Source organism: Takifugu rubripes, chromosome 19 (genome assembly GCF_901000725.2).
Source record: "Takifugu rubripes chromosome 19, fTakRub1.2, whole genome shotgun sequence".
Classification (NCBI taxonomy): Eukaryota; Metazoa; Chordata; class Actinopteri; order Tetraodontiformes; family Tetraodontidae; genus Takifugu; species Takifugu rubripes.
In genome coordinates, this window is record NC_042303.1 from 9241965 (window position 1) to 9261639 (window position 19675).

The following is a 19675-nucleotide window of genomic DNA, read 5'->3' on the forward strand; positions in this document are numbered from 1 at the left end:
CATTTGGGATATAGAGAAACAAGACGTTGTCCTTTCAGCATTCAGCCTTTTCACTGGCAAAATAGCCTTTTATTAAAGTTTGTCACAGTGTTAATAGTACACAAAACCATGATGACTCCAGGGTTGGTGTAGAGTGTGACGCCTTAGTACCAGTTCCGTTCAGTGTTTATGGATGGAATTTTTAGACAGAGCTCATGATGGAAGGTTTCAGGTTTTGCGATAAAGGAAATGTATTTGTTTTTCACTGTGCGTATGAATGAAACCTTTAAGGAGGCCTTACACTTTTATTTTTAACCCAGTTTAATACTGGAATCAGTGTTTTACCTCTAATCCCTATAAATGTCTTCCTATTGTAGCAGTGAAATGTCACCTCTGCCAGTGGAAGTAGCCACGATTGCTGCGGCTGCCGCTACATGTGACTGGACATTCTCCTCTATTTATAACAGCTGAGTGCCAGACACCAGTTTCACGTGCGCAAGGACAGTCGGACATCAGAGCTGTGGGGAGAACTTCCTGACACCTCCAGACGGGACGCTTGTTTTCCTGTGGCAGGTAAGTTCCCAGCTGACCTGCAGAGACTTGTGGACTCTAAAGATCTGTGGAACTGTGTGTTAGTTGTGCTGGCAATGAGCAACGCGACTTTAATGAGGAAGTTCAAAAATTGTAGGACTGCATTTGTTTTAACTTTAAGAGACAATTTTGTATTAATACTGTGTGAAAATGAGTGTGTTCTGGATGGTTTTGATGGTTTGTTGATATTGGACAGCTGGATTTCTCATATCGGGTCATGTGATCACGAGCGGGGCCATGGGGTATTTTGAGGTTTGTTATTGAGCTTGTGACCAAGGTGCTCTGGTGTTGCTTTGCCGCTCTCTTTTCTTATGCAACAGCTTATTTTTCTGCCAGTCTCTAAATGAATCCCAAACCCAAAAGCTTTGTTTTCTTTTCTGCAGATCAGAAAGAATGTAAGGTGTTGAAATGGATGACTTAGATCACAGTATGTGCATTGCAGCAGATGAATGGATGAGGTTCTATGACAAGTGTGAAGAATGTGTTCTGCCTCAGCCTTTGCCTGCCAGCCCTGATAAGTGGGGCCTCAGCGATTCAGAGGGTTCTGACTCCAGTGCAGGTCACGAGGGGCAACGGACTCCTGCAACGAGTAATAAAAAGAAAAGGAATGCATCAAGACGGTGCAGGGAGGATGGTAATCATAGCCTTTCAGGAGGAGAAAATGATGACCTTTCATCAATAGCTGACAGTGAAAGTGAAATATGGGCGCTGTGTCTCAATTACTCAGCCATCAACGCAGCAGAGGTGAACACGAGGGCAGAACCCATCGCAGCCCCACTACAAACCGAGGATGCCCAATCTGCAGATGACGAGCCAAAGGCTGATGGAGTCTGGCAAAGTGACACTTCCTGCACGCGCGACCCACTTTCCTACCAGCGGGGAGCTGAAGAGCTAACTGGGAACGAGCCACGTGGTCCGGCTGGAGCCGCGAGCGGTGTCGCGTTAAGTACAGAAAAAGAACGCTGGTTTGTGACAGTGAATGACAGCCCCTCGCGACCCAGGGTGCACGTCACCGCTGTGAAAAAAAGAAGAAGGATAAAACAGCCCCGGAATAGCAAACGCCTATCCCAAACCACCGGGGGGGAGAAAATCCTGGTTGAGTCCAAGGCAAATCATGAGAGAGCGAGGGCTAAGACTCACGTCAAATCTACTAGCAAAAGGATTCAAAAATCAAATGTTCTGGCTAAACCCGGTTTGTTACAAAAGCCTTTCACATCGGGTCAACACCAAGGAGCCGTATATGACCCGAGCTGCCAAGTCTCAAGTCTCCATGATGTGTTTCCAAGCACAGGCCTTCCGGGCTTGGACAGAGTGGAGTCTGATGAGCTAGTAGACACAGCCAGGAGCTGTGATGCTGCTGCTCATCTACCTGCTACCGAATCACTCAAGGAGCCTCAGCAACATCTCGTAGAAGCTCAGCAGGGCGCAGAGGACACTGAGGCGAGAGCGGCACCGTCCAGCTGCAGCGTTCTCGCCGATACGACCCCGTCTCCTCCACCTGCCGCATGTGTGAACAAAACGCCAGGCGAAGACGCTGGGTGTGACCGGGACGCACGCTGCACCCGGGTCAGCACGGCTGCATTAACATCTGGCCTGTGCGCTCATAAAACAAACCTTCCACCATCTGTTGAAAGCTTATCTGGAGATCAGATCAGCCCTGCCTCTGTTCCTGTTTTCACACCTTCTTCTCCGGCAGACAGCCCTGAATCATGTGCTGTAGCCGCGGGCCGCCCTCGACCTGTGTACGCCATCTCGGCGTTTTGGGACGACATGGAAAAAGTAACGATAAATGACATTTTGCAGCTCAGGATGGCTGGAGGTGCGTCTCCTGGGCTCGGAGATAAATCACCACACGTCAGTCTTTCAACAAATCACAGCTCTTTGGCCGATAGTAAATCAGCTGCCGGGGTTCCGCTTGACACATCAGACACCGCCGACTCCGATTATTTCACGCAGCTGGATGAACCCAAACCAGATCGCTCAGGCGGGGACCTCTCCACCTCAGATTTCGAGGAAGAGCAGCTCCTCGGCACCAGCAGTAATTCCAGTCCTGATCTCCTACACAGCAAGCAAACGGGGGCCAGATGCTCCCCCTACCTTGCGGACGAGGAAGGGGAATCCACAGCTTCTGAAGGAACGGAGACGCCTGTTCCTGCAGGCGATTTCACACAAACCTGTTTGAAAGTTCAGGAATGTGTTCATTTACACTCCGACAGTCTCTTGCGGCCACAGAGGTTAGTTAAGAGCAGAAGCATGCGCAACGTGCGAGCGCTAAGAGCAGAAGATTTATCGTTGCATGACGATGGCGACAGCACACCAGTTCTCTGCTCACCTCCTGATGAAAGCAGCCGTGAAATTCCTTTTCTATCTAAGGAGGACGTCTTAGATAATTGCCCACAATTGTTCTGCCTTGGAGACGTAATCGGAGAAGACAAATCAAAGAGTGTCCCCGGGCCTGTCCTCCTCTATGACCCAGACCCAGTGTTTGACTACAGGCTTCTCACATTCGGGGATGAAATTTTGCTCACTTTTCTTCGTTATTCCAGGCACAGTGAGAAGGAAATCATCCCAATTTTTTCCTATTCACATCCTCCTATCAGAACACTCAGATTCCCGAGTCATGTTTTCCCGAATCCAGTCTGCGAGATGACGCACTTCATGTCTCCACTGGGGGACGTGCCAGGGTGTCCCAGTAATGGGACAACTGCAGTGAGTCCACATGGACATGACAACAACAAAACCTTCACAGTAGCGAAGATTAGCCTCCAGCACAAAGCTGGAATCTGGTGCAGAAGCTCTGGAGCCTGGATGCTCCCACTGGACGTGCTGGCTCTGAGGGGAGCAGATCCACCGGCGGATGTGGTCGCTGAGGCCGACGCCGCTTCGGCGCCTCGTCGGTCACTGTCGGCGGAGCAGCAGATTTGGGAAACAATTAATACAAGTAAGTCCAAGATGTCATAAAGCAAATCCAAAGCTAAAGTGTGATGGATTAGCTGTACCCTGATGCCTCACGCAGGACGGGAAGGCATCTTCTCCCGCTTCAGTCAGTCCGACATGTGTTTGGTCTGCATCGCCGTTGCATCATGGGTATTAAGATCCGCTGATCCAGAGTCTGCTGACGCCTGGAAAGCAGGTATGAAAATTTACATTGGTGTTCCCCTGTTATTTATCTACTATATGATCGCAAACCTCCTACCAGGATGCAAGATTATAGCCCTAAAAAGAAATATATTTAAAACTTCTTTTGATTGTTTTCCCAGTTCCTTACTGGGAAATTATGTGTGCAAAATGACTGGATAATATTGATGCACTATTTTAAGGGTATAAACACATTGGTCTTTATGAATATGTGAGTATTTATTAATATATTCTATATCAAAATGCTTTACTATTTTAAACTTCACTCCTGTCTCTGCAGTGACCTTTTTGTGCAATTTTGTCTCACTGTTTTGAAAAGATTGAATTCTTTAAGACAAAAGTAACGATCAGTTCATGATTAAAAAAGGGAACTAACTTGACCTCTTCTACAGCTCTGCTGGCAAACATCAGTGCTCTGTCTGCAATCCGCTACCTGCGGCAGTATGTGATGCAGAAGTCTTCCCCAGACGGTCCCTGATGTGGACACAAGCACCAAACCTCTTCACTTGGGTCCAGCAATCCGACGTACAAAGTTGTTCTTCGAGAGCCTGAAACTAACTTCACATGTGGAATTCAGATCGCAAAGACGGCATTGGGGCCTGCATGATGGCCGCTACCTCAGATTGTGCCTTATTTCTCATCTTTTACACGTGAGAACAGTTCAGAGAGGTCCGGTATTGGGATTAATCCGTTTTGAAACACAGTCTAGTCCAGGGGTCGGCAACCCGCGGCTCTGGAGCGTGGCCCTAGTGGCTCCCTGGAGCTTTTTCAAAATATAAAAATGTAAAAAGATGGTGTGAATATATGTTTTGTTTTAATATAATTTCAGGAAAAACACAACAAACATTCTTCAAGTTTTGCTGTAAAAATGTGTATAATAAGTATTTAATTTCAAGATCTCATTACAATGGAAGTTAAAGCACCATCGTGCAGCAGAGTGGTCACGTGGTGCCTCATTCTCTCCAGGATGCTGCAGGGAAAACAAACATTTAATCATGATTGCTCATTATGTATTCGTAGCCTACTGATTATTTTAAAAATAGGCTAATATAGACACTTACAACATGTGTTGCCTTCATAATAAGGTTTTTATAAGGCTTTAATTTATTGCGGCTCCAGACAGATTTGGTTTTTGGTTTTTTTGGTCCAATGTGGCTCTTTCAACATTTTGGGTTGCCGACCCCTGGTCTAGTCTTTGTGCTCGAGTGAACAAAAAGGTGGCTTTCAGATTACATGAAATGTCTTTGAACAAAGTAAACACGGGGAGTAAAAACAGCGACGGGAGAACCGGTCTGGTTAACTCCATCAAACTTCGCGAATAATCTGAAACCAAAAAGATTCTGGTCTTCTATTCAGCCACTGGTCCAGCAAATGTGGCCCAAGTCTAACAAGTCCTGCCTAACTGGTCTGAAACTCTCCCTCTCTCGGCTATTACTACCATTTTAAAGTGCACACTTGATTGTGTAACGTGCACATTGGATTAAATGAGCTGACAGCTCTGGTATTATTATTATTATTATTAGAGTTTTGTGTAATTAAAGTCAGAACCCCAACGTATAAGGGAGATAAGAGAAATAATGATGTCATGTGGAATTTGTGAGCAAAAAACATGGTAGGTCAATTCTAATGTTTTTTGTGCTGTTTAATAAAAGCTTCCTGTTCTAACAAGAACTTCCTCTAAGCTTCCCGTTACTCACAGTCCATTCAGCATCATCTGCTCCGGCAGCCTCAAGAACAGCAGCTATCAGACTTTGCCAATATTCAGAACAATGAACAGAAATGGCTGCTTTGCTCAAACACACAAAAGAGCTTAAGTTCGACCAGTCAAGTGTCATTGCAGAAATATTTATTGAAATAAATATGCAATGGATACACTTTTAGATTTTATCACATAAATATTACATTTAAAGACAGTTTTTCTATAATTATATCACAACGCTTAAGATTTAATATGGATCCAATTCATGTAATTTCATCAAAAACAATCTAAATACTTTGTTTTCAACCTAATCAAAGAAATCGTGTGACATCATGGTCCGATTAAAAGTCCGCTAAATACAATACACAGTTTTAAATGATATTTTAATGATACAGTGCTTATTCTGGGGTCGAGTGTTCACGTCTACTGCTATATTAATAATACTCATTCATATAGAATATTGTGAACATGTAATATTTACAATCTCAAAAATGAGGGAATAAAAGCTTCGGTTATACCGTGAAAAGATATCTTGATATATAAAACTTTAGGATTTAGACAAATATTAGATTTAACAGGAGTAAAACTGACCTCTACTATACTTTAAAAGTCTTAACACCACAATGCAACTTACTAGTCTAGTTTGTTGGGGAAACAAAGACTGAATCATGCTAGGTCATTACAATCATCCACACAGATTTAAGTGTCATTCTGAACAAAGAAGTCTCATAAACTGTAGGGACATTTAACCTCAACACCAAAGCCAGCCTGCTTTCATATCTTAAACAATAGCATTATTTAAACAAATTAACATCGCTGCATATGAAGTCAGTTACCATTATAATTGTCGCTTTCAGTCCCACATCACCAGGCGACACCGGCAATTATTTTAATAGGAAAACTAGTATAAATTCTCGAGTGATATGAAACCCTCAGACAGGCTCTGACACCCCTGTTAAGTGCTGAACAAGGAATGTGCATATAGATACACAGCTTTTCTCTAAAATATATTAAAACAGAACAAAAAACATACACACAAATATTATCTTATTGTCGCAAAAGTAGCTATGATTTTACTGGTTATGAGTGCAGGGATTCAAGCACCACCTGGAATTCAAGACTGCTTGTCACCTTCTTTCTTCAGGCGGCTTAGAAAGAAAGGGAGACGTTTGCACAGTTACAACACGGACACCGGTTCAAGCACAGACCAGTACAACTCAAACCTCATTTACCTGTGGACTTCTCAGTGCTACTGAAGTGAAGAACCCTCACCTGTAGTAATCTTCTTGACTAGGTAGAGGTCCTCCATGCAGGTGATGCCCGTGCAGCCACTGCTGCTCCATAGCCATCCTCTGCAGCTCTGCAGATTGAGCGTGCATGGCCTGGAGCTGGTGAGCAGCAGACATCTGAGGAATAGCTCCCTGAAGCTCTCGTGGATAAGCTGCACCTATTTGAAATGCAAAAATGGCCTAAGTGAAGAATCATGACTACGGGATGTTGACGTAGCTAAACAGGGAAAGGTATCAAAGAGCTGCATTCACGAACCAAACAGTGGGTGGCGCAGCATCTCGTGATCATGCGGAAGATCCCCAAGTAGAGGGTTAGGGATCGGGCCACCGGGGAATGGGAAGCGGGCCAGGCGCGGTCCTGTTGTCAGTGGGTCCACTAGAGGATGTGGGCTTGAACCTGGATGAATAATCAAATCGGTGAATTACTACAGAAATGAAGGTCGGCTTCACCAGGCGTTAACTGATTAAATCCAATCCAATCTCACTTAGCGGATCCTGCTGGTGCAGATGGAGATGGGAGTGAATGTGAGAGTGCTGGTGATGGTGCGGCGTCACGTTGAGCATCTGCAGTCTGGCGGCAGGGTCGGTTGCCACGGACGCCATCCTCTCCGCGTGAAGACGCTCGGCGGTGAGCCGCTCTGCATAGCTCAGCTCTGGGCGAAGCTGAGGTCCGGCCAGCGCCATCCTCTCCCGCTCCAGGTGGTTTAACCCAGGGTGGAAGGGGGCAAAATGGTGGGGGGGGCCGGGTATGTGGGGAAGGGCAATTGCTCCGTGCCGGGCAAAGTGCTCCATGGGATTGGCGGAGGGGTGCAGGGTCTCTAGATCTGGGGGCTTCACCTCAAAGCCAGGCTTCATCCTTTCACGCAGCTCCCTCTCCCTGAGGTTCCGCAGCTCACGCTCTCTGAGGCTCGGTTCCGCGCTGTACAGGCCGGGCATGTGGTAAGCCAGCAGGGGGTCGCCAGGGCCCAGCGATACATAGAACGGGTGGTTGCGGTTGGTCGGTGACATGATGTGGGGCCGTGCGTATTTACTCAGGGTGCGCAGGGCAGGAGTGTCGGGGCCGATGTAGGGCTGAACAGCTGCCACGGTGGTGGGCGGCTGCTCGAAGGAAGGGCGCCCCATCGTCAAGGAAGCTTCGCTCATGTGACTGTCGTGGGAGGAGCTAGAGGCTCTCTGTGGTTAAAAGAAAGTGTGGGATCAATAGTGCAAATTTCCGGAGAGACAACATGTCAGAATAGGACGGTTTCACTCACAGCATTTCTGTCCACCTCCCTTTCTCTCTCCCGCTCTCTGTCTTTCTCCCTTTCGCGCTCCTGCTCGGCCTCCCTCCTGGACTTTTCCACCGCCTCCTCCCTTTTCCTGGCCAGCTTGGAAGACGAAAGCGGAGTGAAGAACAAGTCGGTCCTAGCACAGGAGTTGTAACCACGATCCAGGTGTTTGATAAACCTGAAAGACAAATCGGCCGTCATTGGAACCAAGAAGCAGCGCTTCTTCGGCGCTTCGCTCTGCGTGTGGACTTACCGAGCGGACTGGCTGGCGTGCCCGGCCATGTTGACAACGGTGGGCTCTGGTGAGGGGCTGCGAGGCGGAGGTGGAGGGCTCTCTGCTTCTTCGACTTCGTCCAGGGGCTCCTCTTTAATCTGAATGTGCGACCCTTCGGCTGTGTTACCCGGTGACGGTCTCGGTGGGTGAGCGGGGAATGACGGCTGGAGACCCGGGAGAGGCCCCGTGGCGGAGTGTGTCACAGATGTGAGGGGATGTGAGGCTGCGGCAGGAGTGTGAGAGGAAGTCGTGCTTTTCCCAGGGTGAGCCTGCGCCTGGGAAATCACCGGAATATGGGTGGCCACCGTCGATGCAGGCAAAGGCTGAGGCATGAGGTGGAGAGGGGGAGGAGGGGCACCTGGAGGATGCTGGCTGGGCAGAGAATTGAGGGGCTTCAAAGCAGGGGGTGGGGGTAGATTGGAGGGCATCTGAGGAAAGGGTGTGGGAGACTGGTGTGGCATCTGTTTGTGTGAAGGTGGAATTGGAGTAGTTGGTGGTGGCTTGATTTGAGGAGCTGACAGAGGCTGGGGCAGCTGGGATTCTCTAAAAAAGTTTGGGGGTCGCTGGGGGCCCTGAGGCTGCAGAGGCTGTGCAGTGTTGAGAGATGGGGGGACCTGAAATACTGGGGAGAGAACGGAGTCCTGGCCCAGTCCAGACAGAATCGGCGGCCCAGACTGGGAGTGAGACACGGATGCCGCTCTGCTGCTGGGCGCCACTGCAGCAACCGACTGGCCGCCCGCTGTCTGAGGGACATCGGGAGAAGGAGGAGGGGGGCTCTGTGCAGGATCAGCAGAGGGGGTGCTTGGGACCGGCTGAGGAGCGACGGCAGGCCCCTGAGGAGGGAGGGTCTGTGGGACCGGTGTGTCAGCCAATGCAACCGCAGGAGGCGCGGGCTCCGACGGTACACCGCTGGGCTGGGCGGATGAATCAGAATCACTCTCGTTGCCCTGTTGAGGGCTCGGAATGCTGGGAGAAGAGCTGCGGTTGTCTTGATCTATATCTTTGGTGTCACTGCTGCCATCCTCCTGGGTGCTTCGGCTTTCTGAAGAGCTCTCTTCCTCCACCTCGGCTTCTCCCTCTGACGGGGAGCCCTGTGGATCCTGGAGGACCACGGAAACAGCATTTAAGAGAAGAAAGTTTAGACCTTGTTCTTATCAGACAACTTTAAAAGTCTGTTGTCAAAGCCTCAAGGTAGATGCACCTGAAGAGACACGCGTCTCAACAGCATTGAAGGACGCTCCCTCTCACCTGTGTCTTTGCTCTTTTAGGTGTAACCTTTTCAGGCTCATCCTGCTCCTTAGCAGGACTCTCCCGTACTCGTTTTGTTGTCTTTGGTGATGTAACCTCCTCTTTTATCTTCTGCGAACACAACCATGTTGATTATTAACAGTCTAGTATTTGTGAGTGTGATAGGGGTGCATTCTGTTACAGCACGAACACATATTGGTTTACCTTGTTTGTCTTCCTGTTGGATTCGTTCTTATCTGTGGAAGATGATCTCAATGAAATAGAACTTGTTCCGATCTGGGAGTGCTGGTTTCTGGAATGCTGAGTCTCTCTGGTGGGAGAGCCTGTGAGTCTCCTGTGTCCACTTCTCAGAGACGACAACTGCTTCAAAATATAAATCAAGTAAATATTGTTGTCAGTGGTTTGGAATGGCTTCGTTACACTGCGGCTAACAGGTTAGCCTGGTGCTTACAGGTGCTCTGCTGCGCCGTGTCCTCATGCCATGTTTGCTGTTCACCTCTTCTTCTTCCTTAACAGGTTTAAACATGAAGGAACCACCAGATTTTGAACCTGACGGCAGGCAGCCGTGTTTGTTTTCATAATTCCGGCACGTTGAGCACAGCAACCGGCTCCCTCTTCCAACCTGGTGCCACTCCTTGGAGTCTGATTAGGAAAAGTCTCACGTGAAAAGGCTACTAGAGCTTTAAAAGTTGAAAATATCTGCCTGGGAGAAATCACATGTGCTTACTTGTTGCCCCACAGTGGCTGCAGCTCTTCGAATCCTGTTCGCTGTCGTCACTATCGAGATCATCCTCACTGGCGGAACTCGCATCCACTGCTTGTGAAAACATTGGCGTCAGTGAAGGCAACACTACACTTCAGTGAAAGACAAACATGTTTCTGCCGAGCGTCAAACTCACCGGAATAATTGCGCGATGATGCGTTGGTGGTGGCCGCGGCCGAGCGGGTCTTTGCCTTCCGAGAGGAGGGCTGCCGGCGTTGTTGCCTGTAAGCTCTGGTTCCTGCCGCTTCAGGAGTTTTTTTCCAATGGTAATAGAAGTTGATCAGCTCTCCCTAATGATGAGAGTAAAACATGTTGGGGTTCTATTTAAAATCATCCAGCACTTTATACGTACAGGTAAGAAGCTAGTTTGATTACTGTCTTTTTGCTGGGCAGAAAGTCTTTGCGGATACGGAAGAAGTTCTTTCCGTACTGTCTGAGGCCTTTAATGAAGCGTTTCTGTGAGGGCAGATATTGAGGTTACACCCACGTTACACTGATTGCAGAGCAGCTCACCCACATCTTCAGAAAGCTTCTTTGTTTTTTAAGAAAGGCAGTTTAACTACTGATTCGGGACTCTTACCACATCATCTTCTGACCAGCACTTCTCAATGAGCTTTGGGAGAGGTTTCTTAACCAGGCGCTGAAGAGCTTTAGCTGCATCATAATGACTTGCGTGCAGCTGGAAAGAAAGAAAGAAAGCGCATGATGAAAAACAAACAACGGAGGGAAGCTGTCAGACTTATTGCACTGGCCTGGAGCTGCGTCCCTCCCACTTACCATGTTTAGTGCGTTGAGCGTGGTGTCGTCGCGGGATGCTGCTAAACATCCATCTTCTGTGGAGCCACCGTCGCACATTCCTGCAAACGCCGCCATGCTCCTTGTACGACAAAACAGCTGTGTTAATGATGGAACCAGGGGCAGTGTGCCTTTTTACAATAAACAGTGTTGAACTGGGCAGAAGCTCAACATCTCCTCAATGTTGACATTTTATCACATCACATATTATTTACAGCCTTTACTCTGATTAACGCCTTTGACACGTCAATATGCAAATTACATCTGTACAAATACACTGTTGTTTACAATTCACAACAATAATAACTAAATCTAAAGGTGACAGCTGAATTTACAGCATAGTAGGTGTGACACATCTATCAGGTGACAATCTAAATCACCCTCGGTAAAGAGATTAGGAGCATGCAGTTATAAGACATTCTGACCTTTATTACCACAGAAGCTAATGGTGAACTAAGGGTCCAGCTCCAGGGAGACACTGAGCTACATGTTGGAGGATGAAGATATGAGAGAGGCAAGTGTGACACTGGTGTTGCTGCTGCGGCCGACTGCACCAGCGCCGAGCAAATTTAGCAGTGCTGGAACCGCTTACATTTGCTGCCTTAATTACACATCATCCCGGGGATGAATTACGCATGGCTTGATTTAATCTGAGCGCACTGGAGCAGCAGACAAAGGAGGTGGGCTGGTGCACTTTGCCTCATGCGTATCACGCAGGGTCATGTGGCTGTGTAACGCCGATTGCGTAACAAGTCACATAAACAAAGAAAATGTCTGCTTCATTTGTAATCTTGCACTTTATGGATTGGACCCAGGATTAGCGCACTAAAGCGCCCATTAAAAAATAAAACCCTCCACGCTGTGTTGTGTCAATGACCTTAAAATCCTGACCTGATGGTTTTATTTATTTGTTTCTTAAGCTGTTAATGAGTTTCAGTATGCTGCAGCTTGAAATTTATTTCTGACAGTTAGACAAGGTGATGCAATTATGTGTAATTATGTGTGAGTTTAGGAGACCTTTTGTGTGTAAACAGCATTCATACATAAACTTTCTGGTTTCTCCAGATGCAGATTAAAGCACATTTCTCTTCACTTGTTCCCAATAAAAACAAAGGATTTTCACAACACTAAGCAGGAAACAAGTAGCCGGTTATTAAACAATGTCTATTTCCTGCACTGTGACACAAGCAATGAGACTCAGAAATGTTGTTTTTTTATTTAAGTCTTGGCTTAAATAAACCTTGGAGCCTGCAATTTAAATTGACCTACCAAAACCACATACCGATTTAAATCCCAATGACCATTAACACTCAAAACCGGTCTTGTTTGGCTTCTGCCAGCACAATTCGTGAAACTTATAATGGAGAATACCTGTAAAACTGTATTTACCTGGCAGCTCTCAGGTACATGAGAAGGTCACAGTCGTTGACCCCGGGGGTCCACATCAGCTCCTCACTCTCCGTCTGAGTCTGCAAACCATGAGCAGGACGCTGCTGCAACTCCGGAAGTTTGGCCTGCAAGAAATAACAAAATTCAGCAAACGTCTAAGAGGCGCTTCCATTTTAAAGGCCAAATTCACCTAAAACTGCCCAAACACTTTGCAGATGCAAAAATAATAGGTAACAAGGTTCATTGATTTGCACCTGATGACTTGGTCCCACTCTTATCTCCCCCTGTGTGCTGTTCAGGCTCCTGAAATATAAAAAGACACAGGTGACATCCTTGTCATGAGCTGCACATCCTCACGCCCTGCAACCACTTTATTGCTACTTGAGTGTGCACAGTTAAAGGAGCATGTGAAGTAGTTCACCATGAATCGGTGACGGAGACACACTGGGTGTCCAGTAACTGTTGTTTGTGCAGCTCCTTCTCAAGTCCCCGCACAGCAGCCTGTCATCCCGCCCCCGCAACACTCTCCACCAATCTCAGCTGTCAACTGCGTCGTTTACTAGGGTTGCGTGAGAGAAATCCGATACTCGCCACCGCACAAAACTGTCAATCAATCACACGCGAGCTGCGAATTCTTTACGGTCTCCATTACGAAAACAGTGTACTACTTTCTTGACAAGTCTAAAGACGAAGTATTTGCAAACCGGACAATAGACATCGATGTTAGCATGGACGACATGATATGATGCTGTGTATGTAACCTTTAGCTACCCACTGTACACAGCGTTAGCAAACTAGGTCAATGCACACACTTAATTTGCCCGTTGTGTATAATACCCATCTGATTGTCGTACGATATTCTTCTACGCCTCTGTAAAAAAAAAAAAAAAAAGAAAGCGACCGGTGATCTCAAATCGAGCCCTCAAAACAAAATCATGAATCCCCAATCTGTTGCTAGCTGCTAACGAGACATTACCAGTACGCCGTTATTTGGCTAGCTTGTTAGCCTCACACGAACTTCGTGACCACTGACACTCCGAATATTTCATAAAAACGGCCCTAAAAGTGACGCCACAAAACGTCGAAAGACACCTTTAGCATATTACATACACGGTGCAAACGCAATCGGCGAGTTAATCAAATTACCTCCGCGGGCTGAACAGGTCGTCCATGTCGAAGGATGTTTGGCTGTGGCTTGTTGACACTACGCAGCTCAGTGGGCGATACACAAACTACTCGAATCCCCTATTACATGGCTAGTCAAAATGGAGGCGGCGTAGCGGAGGGAGGCGATGGGTTTTTTTTGTTTTTTTCCTTCCCTTCCTCTCAGTGCAATGACCTCAGCAGCCACGGCTAAACCTCCAAAGTTGTCGTGGCGTGCATAACTGAGCATGTGCTGCAGATGAGCAGCAGCGGGAGGAAGAAGGCGCCGCCGGGGCCGCTCCGACCGCTGCGGCGGGGCGGACAGCCATGCAGAGCGGACAGCCATGCAGAGCAGGAGCCGCACGCCTCGACACCACCATGACACCCCGCACTCCATATGCACGTCAGCAGCATATGGAATATGTACATAACTAATGACTTTTTAACACTATGGCCATTTTTCTTTGCGCTTTACACACCGAGTGTATATGCACACAAATATGTATGTACACGCATGGAGATACATGTACACACACGCACACAAATGTTAGATTTAAAGTAAAAATCGGAAATCCAATAAACATGTCATGAGGAAATCACAATACATCATTTTATTAATTTCCATTTTTATTTAGTTAGATTCCAAGTGCAAATCTATTAAATACACTTTGTCAGTGCCAATAATTCACTCTTATTTAACAAGAGCTAATACAAAAAAAAAAAACCCCCAAAAAAACTAGTGGATAGACAGGTTTTAGAATACACTATATTGGTCTACACATGCATGGAATAGCCATCTTGACAGAACTACATTGTTTACCAGGGAGTGTTTCTAATCCAGCAGATTATTGTTAGTGATTGGTGAGGAAGGTGTGGCGTTGGAGCTCGGCCCATTTATTTGTTCAGTGGATTTCGGAAGTTTTTCCCAGCAAAACGGGCCTTGTCTCCCAGTTCCTCCTCAATTCTGCAATACAAACATGAATTTTACATCATTTGAAGAAAATTATTGACTAATTGTAAGAGTACAAAGATGAGTAATTAGTGACAGTAACTAAAAATAGCACATTTTTCTGAAATAGAAGGTAGACAAGTGTGAATTTTATTATCAAAAATCTTTGTGGAAAAGTGAGACTAACCTAAGAATCTGGTTGTATTTGGCCAAACGCTCAGAGCGACATGGCGCTCCAGTCTTAATCTGTGTGAGGAAAAAACAAACAAGTAGCCGTTTTTATTGTATCCCAGTTTTTTGCGCTTCCATTTCAAACAAAGATTTCATTTTCTCAAACGAACCTGTCCAGCGCATAAACCAACCACCAAATCAGCTATAAAGGTGTCCTCGGTTTCCCCAGAGCGGTGGCTAACCATCACTCCCCAGCCGTTCTCCTGAGCCTTCTTACACCTGTTTGCACAGATTAGAGTATTGACGCATCAGTCTGGATCTGGAGAACTGGTCAACTTCTGCTCGGTTTCTGGCTGCAGACTCACGCGCTCAAAGACTCGGTAACCGTTCCAATCTGGTTGACCTTCAGCAGCAGGCAGTTGCAGGCTTTTTCCTCCACGGCCTTGCCAATGCGGGTGGGGTTGGTCACCGTGAGGTCGTCTCCAACCACCTGGATGTCTGTGCTTTCAGTGAAGTTGGTCCAGGCCGCCCAGTCATCCTGGTCAAAGGGATCTTCGATGGAGACCACTGTGTGTTTGGGCATTGGGGAGGTTAATTACAGCCATGTATCATTGGATAATCACAAGACATTCTGAATATCAGACCAAGTTAAAGTGTCAGCAGCTGTTATCAGGTTTCTTCCTTTCTTTAATAACTCCTGAACTAATATTGAGTCAGTAGGACAATCTGCTGACAAAATTCCTCTCTACCTCCGAGTGTAATAATTATGGTTTCATAACCTGTAAATCACTACTTTGTAAATACTGCGACAGATCTCCCTCCATGGCTACAGGAACCACACACTTAAAATCAAACTGATTTGATTATTGTCACAATTACAATGCAAAATAAGGGAGGATTCAAAGGGCAATTTAATAGGCGTTAACTACTCAATGATTCAATACGATACAGCATTTTTGTCCACGTTAGTGTGGCCGCTTTCAATGTTTTGGCCTTTCAGATGTTTGAAGGATGTGTAAAAGTGTGTGTGCCAGGCGGTTACCTGGATAATCCTTCACAAAGCTCTTGTAGAGATTAGCCAGTTCATCAGAAGTGATGGAAGGCTTTGGGTCATCGGGTGACTTGAAGTCCAGATCGTATTTGCCCTCCTTATAGAATTCAGATGCTGCCACATCCATGCCAATCACAACTTCATCTGTATATCCCGCTTTGGAGATGGCTTCCTTAATCAACTCCAGAGCTGCATTTTTAGACAACAAAAACAATATGGAAAAACCTAAATTACAGGTTACCATTTACAATAATGGCCATTTTACAAATTTCTAATACATGTTTTCTGCCTTATTCATGTTTAGTTTTCCTGTAACTGCACCTTTAAAAATATTTGGCATAAAATGGTTCAAGTATTTGTAAAATCTTTTGATTTCAATCACCTGCAGTTCCAAAATACACACACAAGCAAACATTTTTATATTTTTAGAAAAAAAAAAAATTAATAAAATAATTTTAGAATAATTGGTTTGTGAACTCCCTGAGGAGGAAGAGACGAGAGGTACGGGCGTACCTTCCTTGTTCTCCAGGATATTTGGAGCAAAGCCTCCTTCATCGCCTACATTGGTGGCGTCCTGACCGTATTTTTTCTTGATGACGTTTTTGAGATTATGGTAGACCTCGGCTCCAATGCGCATGGCCTCCCTGAAGGTGCTTGCACCCACGGGCAGGATCATGAACTCCTGCATAGCAAGCTTGTTCCCAGCGTGTGAGCCGCCATTGATCACATTGAATGCCTGGTCGAGGTGGAGGGAAGCAATTAGACGTGACAAAGGAAGCCGTTATTGATCAGAAATCTCGTGTATGTAATTGGGCATTCGGATGCTCACCGGCACTGGCAGGATGACCTCCGTGTTTCCTGCAAGGTCAGCGATGTGTTGGTAGAGAGAAACCCCTTTCTCTGCTGCTCCGGCTTTGCAGACAGCAAGGGAGATTCCAAGGATGGCATTTGCTCCAAATTGTGCTGTTTAAAGAAGTTCAGGGCATCAAAGTTTACTGAGGAACTTTCATAATAAGTAAGCAGGTCCGGCTTCCCTATAGAAAACCCACACAGGTATAAGAAGCTTGAGACTGCACACAGACCCAGAACCTTTACTACAGGGTGACTGTGCTGACTACTTCGCCACTGTTTCATTTCAAAGGTCCGATCTAGTACCAGTACCAATACTCTTAAGCTTATTTCATACTTCAACTGATGTCACATCTATGGCTGCAAGACCAATCACAGGTCACCATTTCCCCCTACGCCTTGGCGGGTGGTAGCTTAGTCTCAACTATTAATCGAGGCAGACTTTTTCATCTTGTGTCGAGGAATAATGTGCAATCGGCCGTTAATTTCAGGTTAATTAATTTCTTGGGTAATAAACAAAGGTGGAAACCAGACACCTGCCAGGACCTGGGATGGCAGGTTCATTTGTAAAAACAGTGGGGTAAGGCATGTAAAGTGGCCAGATGGGTCATAATTCATGGACAATGGTAGCCCAAATACTGTGCACAGGAATGCGTCTGTACTGGCTGCAGTACAGGTGATTAACATTTTAATGTCTTGTGACATAGCAAATGTCCCTGCCCAAAGAAACCCCTTACATTTGTTCTCGCTACCTTGATAAAAATGGACAAATGTCTATTTTTTTTACAGCCTATTACTTACATTTGTTTTCTGTTCCATCCAAGTCGATCATAACCTGGTCGATTCTCGCTTGGTCAACCACAGACAGATCCTGAGGTGAAAAGCAAAACGAGCTGAGACAGAGTCGCAGTCAAGATTAAAGCATTTGAAAAGCACAGAGGAAGTGTGAAAACGGTTTTACCTGGCCGACAAGTGCAGCTGCAAGACTAGTATTGATGTGATTTACAGCCTTTGAGACGCCTGTGAAGAGATTACCGAGATGATTTTCTCACAACATTAGGGGCCGGTGTCACTTCACCATCAGTGGTGACGGCATGAATCAAAAATGCAAACATAATTCATTTGCACGTGCAGACGGAAATGCAAGACAAAGACGTTAGGATGAGATTTGTACAACATTCAAATGCAGTTTCAATTCAGTCCACCCAATCAAATAATTAATGAAACATGCTTTACTCACATGCACATTGTATATGGTCGACTTTTAAATAAACCATTTAAATGTCTGCCATCAAAACTGCAATTATTGTTCCGCTATCAAGTGCACAAATCCCATTAGCGCGGGCAATGGGAAGTTACTAACCCCTTTAGATCTGGACAGAGAGATTTCAGAGGGCACAAGAGATAGAGAGAGAGGAATAAATATGACAGAAGGGTGGAGAAAATGGAAACTGCAATGGGGGCTATTTACGTAGTTATATCTGGTAAATATCAAATTACACTTAGAATTTCAATAATCCTTTAACACCAAGAGAAAGTAAAACATGTGCTGTACAAACCTTTGCCAAGGAAGCGAGACTTCTCATTGTCCCTGAGCTCCAAGGCTTCATAGATCCCAGTGGATGCACCACTTGGAACAGCTGCTCTGAACAATCCTACAAGGTGGAAAAACACACACACACACACACAAAGACACAGTGTCCAGTGAGCTGATATTTCAGATACATGGATCATCTTCACCTACAAAACATTAATTTTAGTCATTGAGGCTTCTTGCACCAACCAGCTAGACCATTGGTAAATTAAGAAGCCTACCTTTGTCGGTGCAAAGGTCCACTTCTACGGTGGGGTTTCCACGAGAATCGAAGATCTCTCGAGCATGAATGCTAACAATGGACATTGTGATGCCTTAAAAAGAAAGTCTTTGTTAGTATTTGTAACCAATTTAAAAACAGAAAAATTAAAATGTTTCCCACAACTATAATAAAAATCTATTTTCTCTTTCCTTAGTGTTACCCATTTACTTCCTTTCCGTTCTGGGCTTATTCACAAAAATATCCTGACCTAGCTTCAAGCTTAGGGCACATTAACAGGCATGCTACTGTTCTAATTGGATTTAAACTTCTCATCTGATTAATCACATGCGAATAACGGTGCTACATCTGTCTGAACAAGGTTAAGGTCTAAACTACAACAACCAGTAGAATTTGTAGAAACCAGTAGAAATTAAAGCTTTCAGATAACAGAATTGTTTCCACGGCAAAATACATAAGTTTCTCATTCATTTCTTTTGTCGCAAAAAAAATAAAATAAAATAAATAAATCATTTGTAAAAATTTCATAGTAGACAAAAAAAAAAAAGACCGTTATTATATCAGAAAATTTGTTGAGCAAGAGATTCCTTTACTGCTGCATCTTGCATTCAAGGTTCACCACTGTAGAAAACACCAAGTTATAGTAGCGAAATCCTGTTTTTACCACTGGAGCTCAATAATACAATTGGTTCAATTAACATAATTCATTCACAAAAAAAAAGGAACTTGCACAAATGACGAAAATGTTTGCAATGTTAGTATTGATTGCAACTAGTAAGACATATTTCAAATGCAAACTTGTGAAATATTTGATACCTTGTTACCAAACGTTAAACTTTTGAGAAATCAGCGTTGACAACACAAACGACGACCAGCGAGTCTCTGAGAATCTCGGATAAGCTCTTCTTCTTCTCTTTATACTTCTTCTTCTTCTTTTTAGTACCTGGTGCACCTTTTATACACTACCGCCCTCTGTGTCGTTAAACGTGAACTACACCAAAACGGTCAGTTTATGTTGAAGTTTATTGCAGCTTATTGCAAGTTTGTTTCTTGAACGCTATATTTCCACAAATGTTTAGGGATCCACCTTCACACACCTTTAATTATATCGCCTAATGTATCATATTTGATACAAAAAAAATGTCATAAACAAAATGATATGGCAAAAGAAAAATTGGGATTTTGTTAAAAGGTTCAATAAACATCTCATTTCCAAGAAATTAGAATTTTCTGGCTATTTTTGTGTGTCAGGCTTTATAGGGTTA

The 19675-nt window shown here is 45.3% G+C and overlaps 3 protein-coding genes across 9 annotated transcripts; 1 reads left to right on the plus strand and 2 right to left on the minus strand.

The window, feature by feature from the left end:
* The first annotated feature begins 11 nt into the window (after nucleotides 1-11).
* perm1b (PPARGC1 and ESRR induced regulator, muscle 1b) lies at nucleotides 12-4538 on the plus strand. Its single transcript, XM_029827098.1, has 4 exons — nucleotides 12-552; nucleotides 954-3511; nucleotides 3587-3703; nucleotides 4101-4538. Exons 2-4 carry the CDS (start codon nucleotides 979-981, stop codon nucleotides 4184-4186), a joined length of 2736 nt encoding a protein of 911 aa, XP_029682958.1. The 5' UTR covers nucleotides 12-552; nucleotides 954-978; the 3' UTR covers nucleotides 4187-4538.
* Nucleotides 4539-5537: 999 nt separating this feature from the next.
* rereb (arginine-glutamic acid dipeptide (RE) repeats b) lies at nucleotides 5538-13913 on the minus strand. 7 transcript variants are annotated; one of them, XM_029826342.1, is made up of 18 exons: nucleotides 13580-13911; nucleotides 12855-12992; nucleotides 12688-12736; nucleotides 12434-12558; nucleotides 11027-11126; nucleotides 10830-10928; nucleotides 10625-10705; nucleotides 10386-10539; nucleotides 10214-10303; nucleotides 9938-10128; nucleotides 9691-9849; nucleotides 9487-9597; nucleotides 8218-9338; nucleotides 7950-8142; nucleotides 7182-7869; nucleotides 6953-7093; nucleotides 6680-6854; nucleotides 5538-6555 (listed from the first exon to the last, which is right to left on the minus strand). In XM_029826342.1, exons 4-18 carry the CDS (start codon nucleotides 12487-12489, stop codon nucleotides 6522-6524), a joined length of 3393 nt encoding a protein of 1130 aa, XP_029682202.1. In that variant the 5' UTR covers nucleotides 12490-12558; nucleotides 12688-12736; nucleotides 12855-12992; nucleotides 13580-13911; the 3' UTR covers nucleotides 5538-6521. The 7 variants fall into 7 exon arrangements, with proteins under 7 accessions (XP_029682202.1, XP_029682199.1, XP_029682200.1 ...); XM_029826339.1 differs by lacking the exon at nucleotides 12855-12992 and having other exon boundaries at nucleotides 9487-9594; nucleotides 13580-13913; XM_029826340.1 differs by lacking the exon at nucleotides 12855-12992 and having other exon boundaries at nucleotides 6640-6854; nucleotides 13580-13913.
* Nucleotides 13914-14182: 269 nt separating this feature from the next.
* eno1b (enolase 1b, (alpha)) lies at nucleotides 14183-19353 on the minus strand. Its single transcript, XM_003973236.3, has 12 exons — nucleotides 19227-19353; nucleotides 18412-18504; nucleotides 18156-18251; nucleotides 17558-17616; nucleotides 17398-17467; nucleotides 16577-16710; nucleotides 16261-16483; nucleotides 15739-15936; nucleotides 15062-15263; nucleotides 14867-14975; nucleotides 14713-14771; nucleotides 14183-14540 (listed from the first exon to the last, which is right to left on the minus strand). Exons 2-12 carry the CDS (start codon nucleotides 18494-18496, stop codon nucleotides 14471-14473), a joined length of 1305 nt encoding a protein of 434 aa, XP_003973285.1. The 5' UTR covers nucleotides 18497-18504; nucleotides 19227-19353; the 3' UTR covers nucleotides 14183-14470.
* Between the last annotated feature and the right edge of the window lie 322 nt (nucleotides 19354-19675).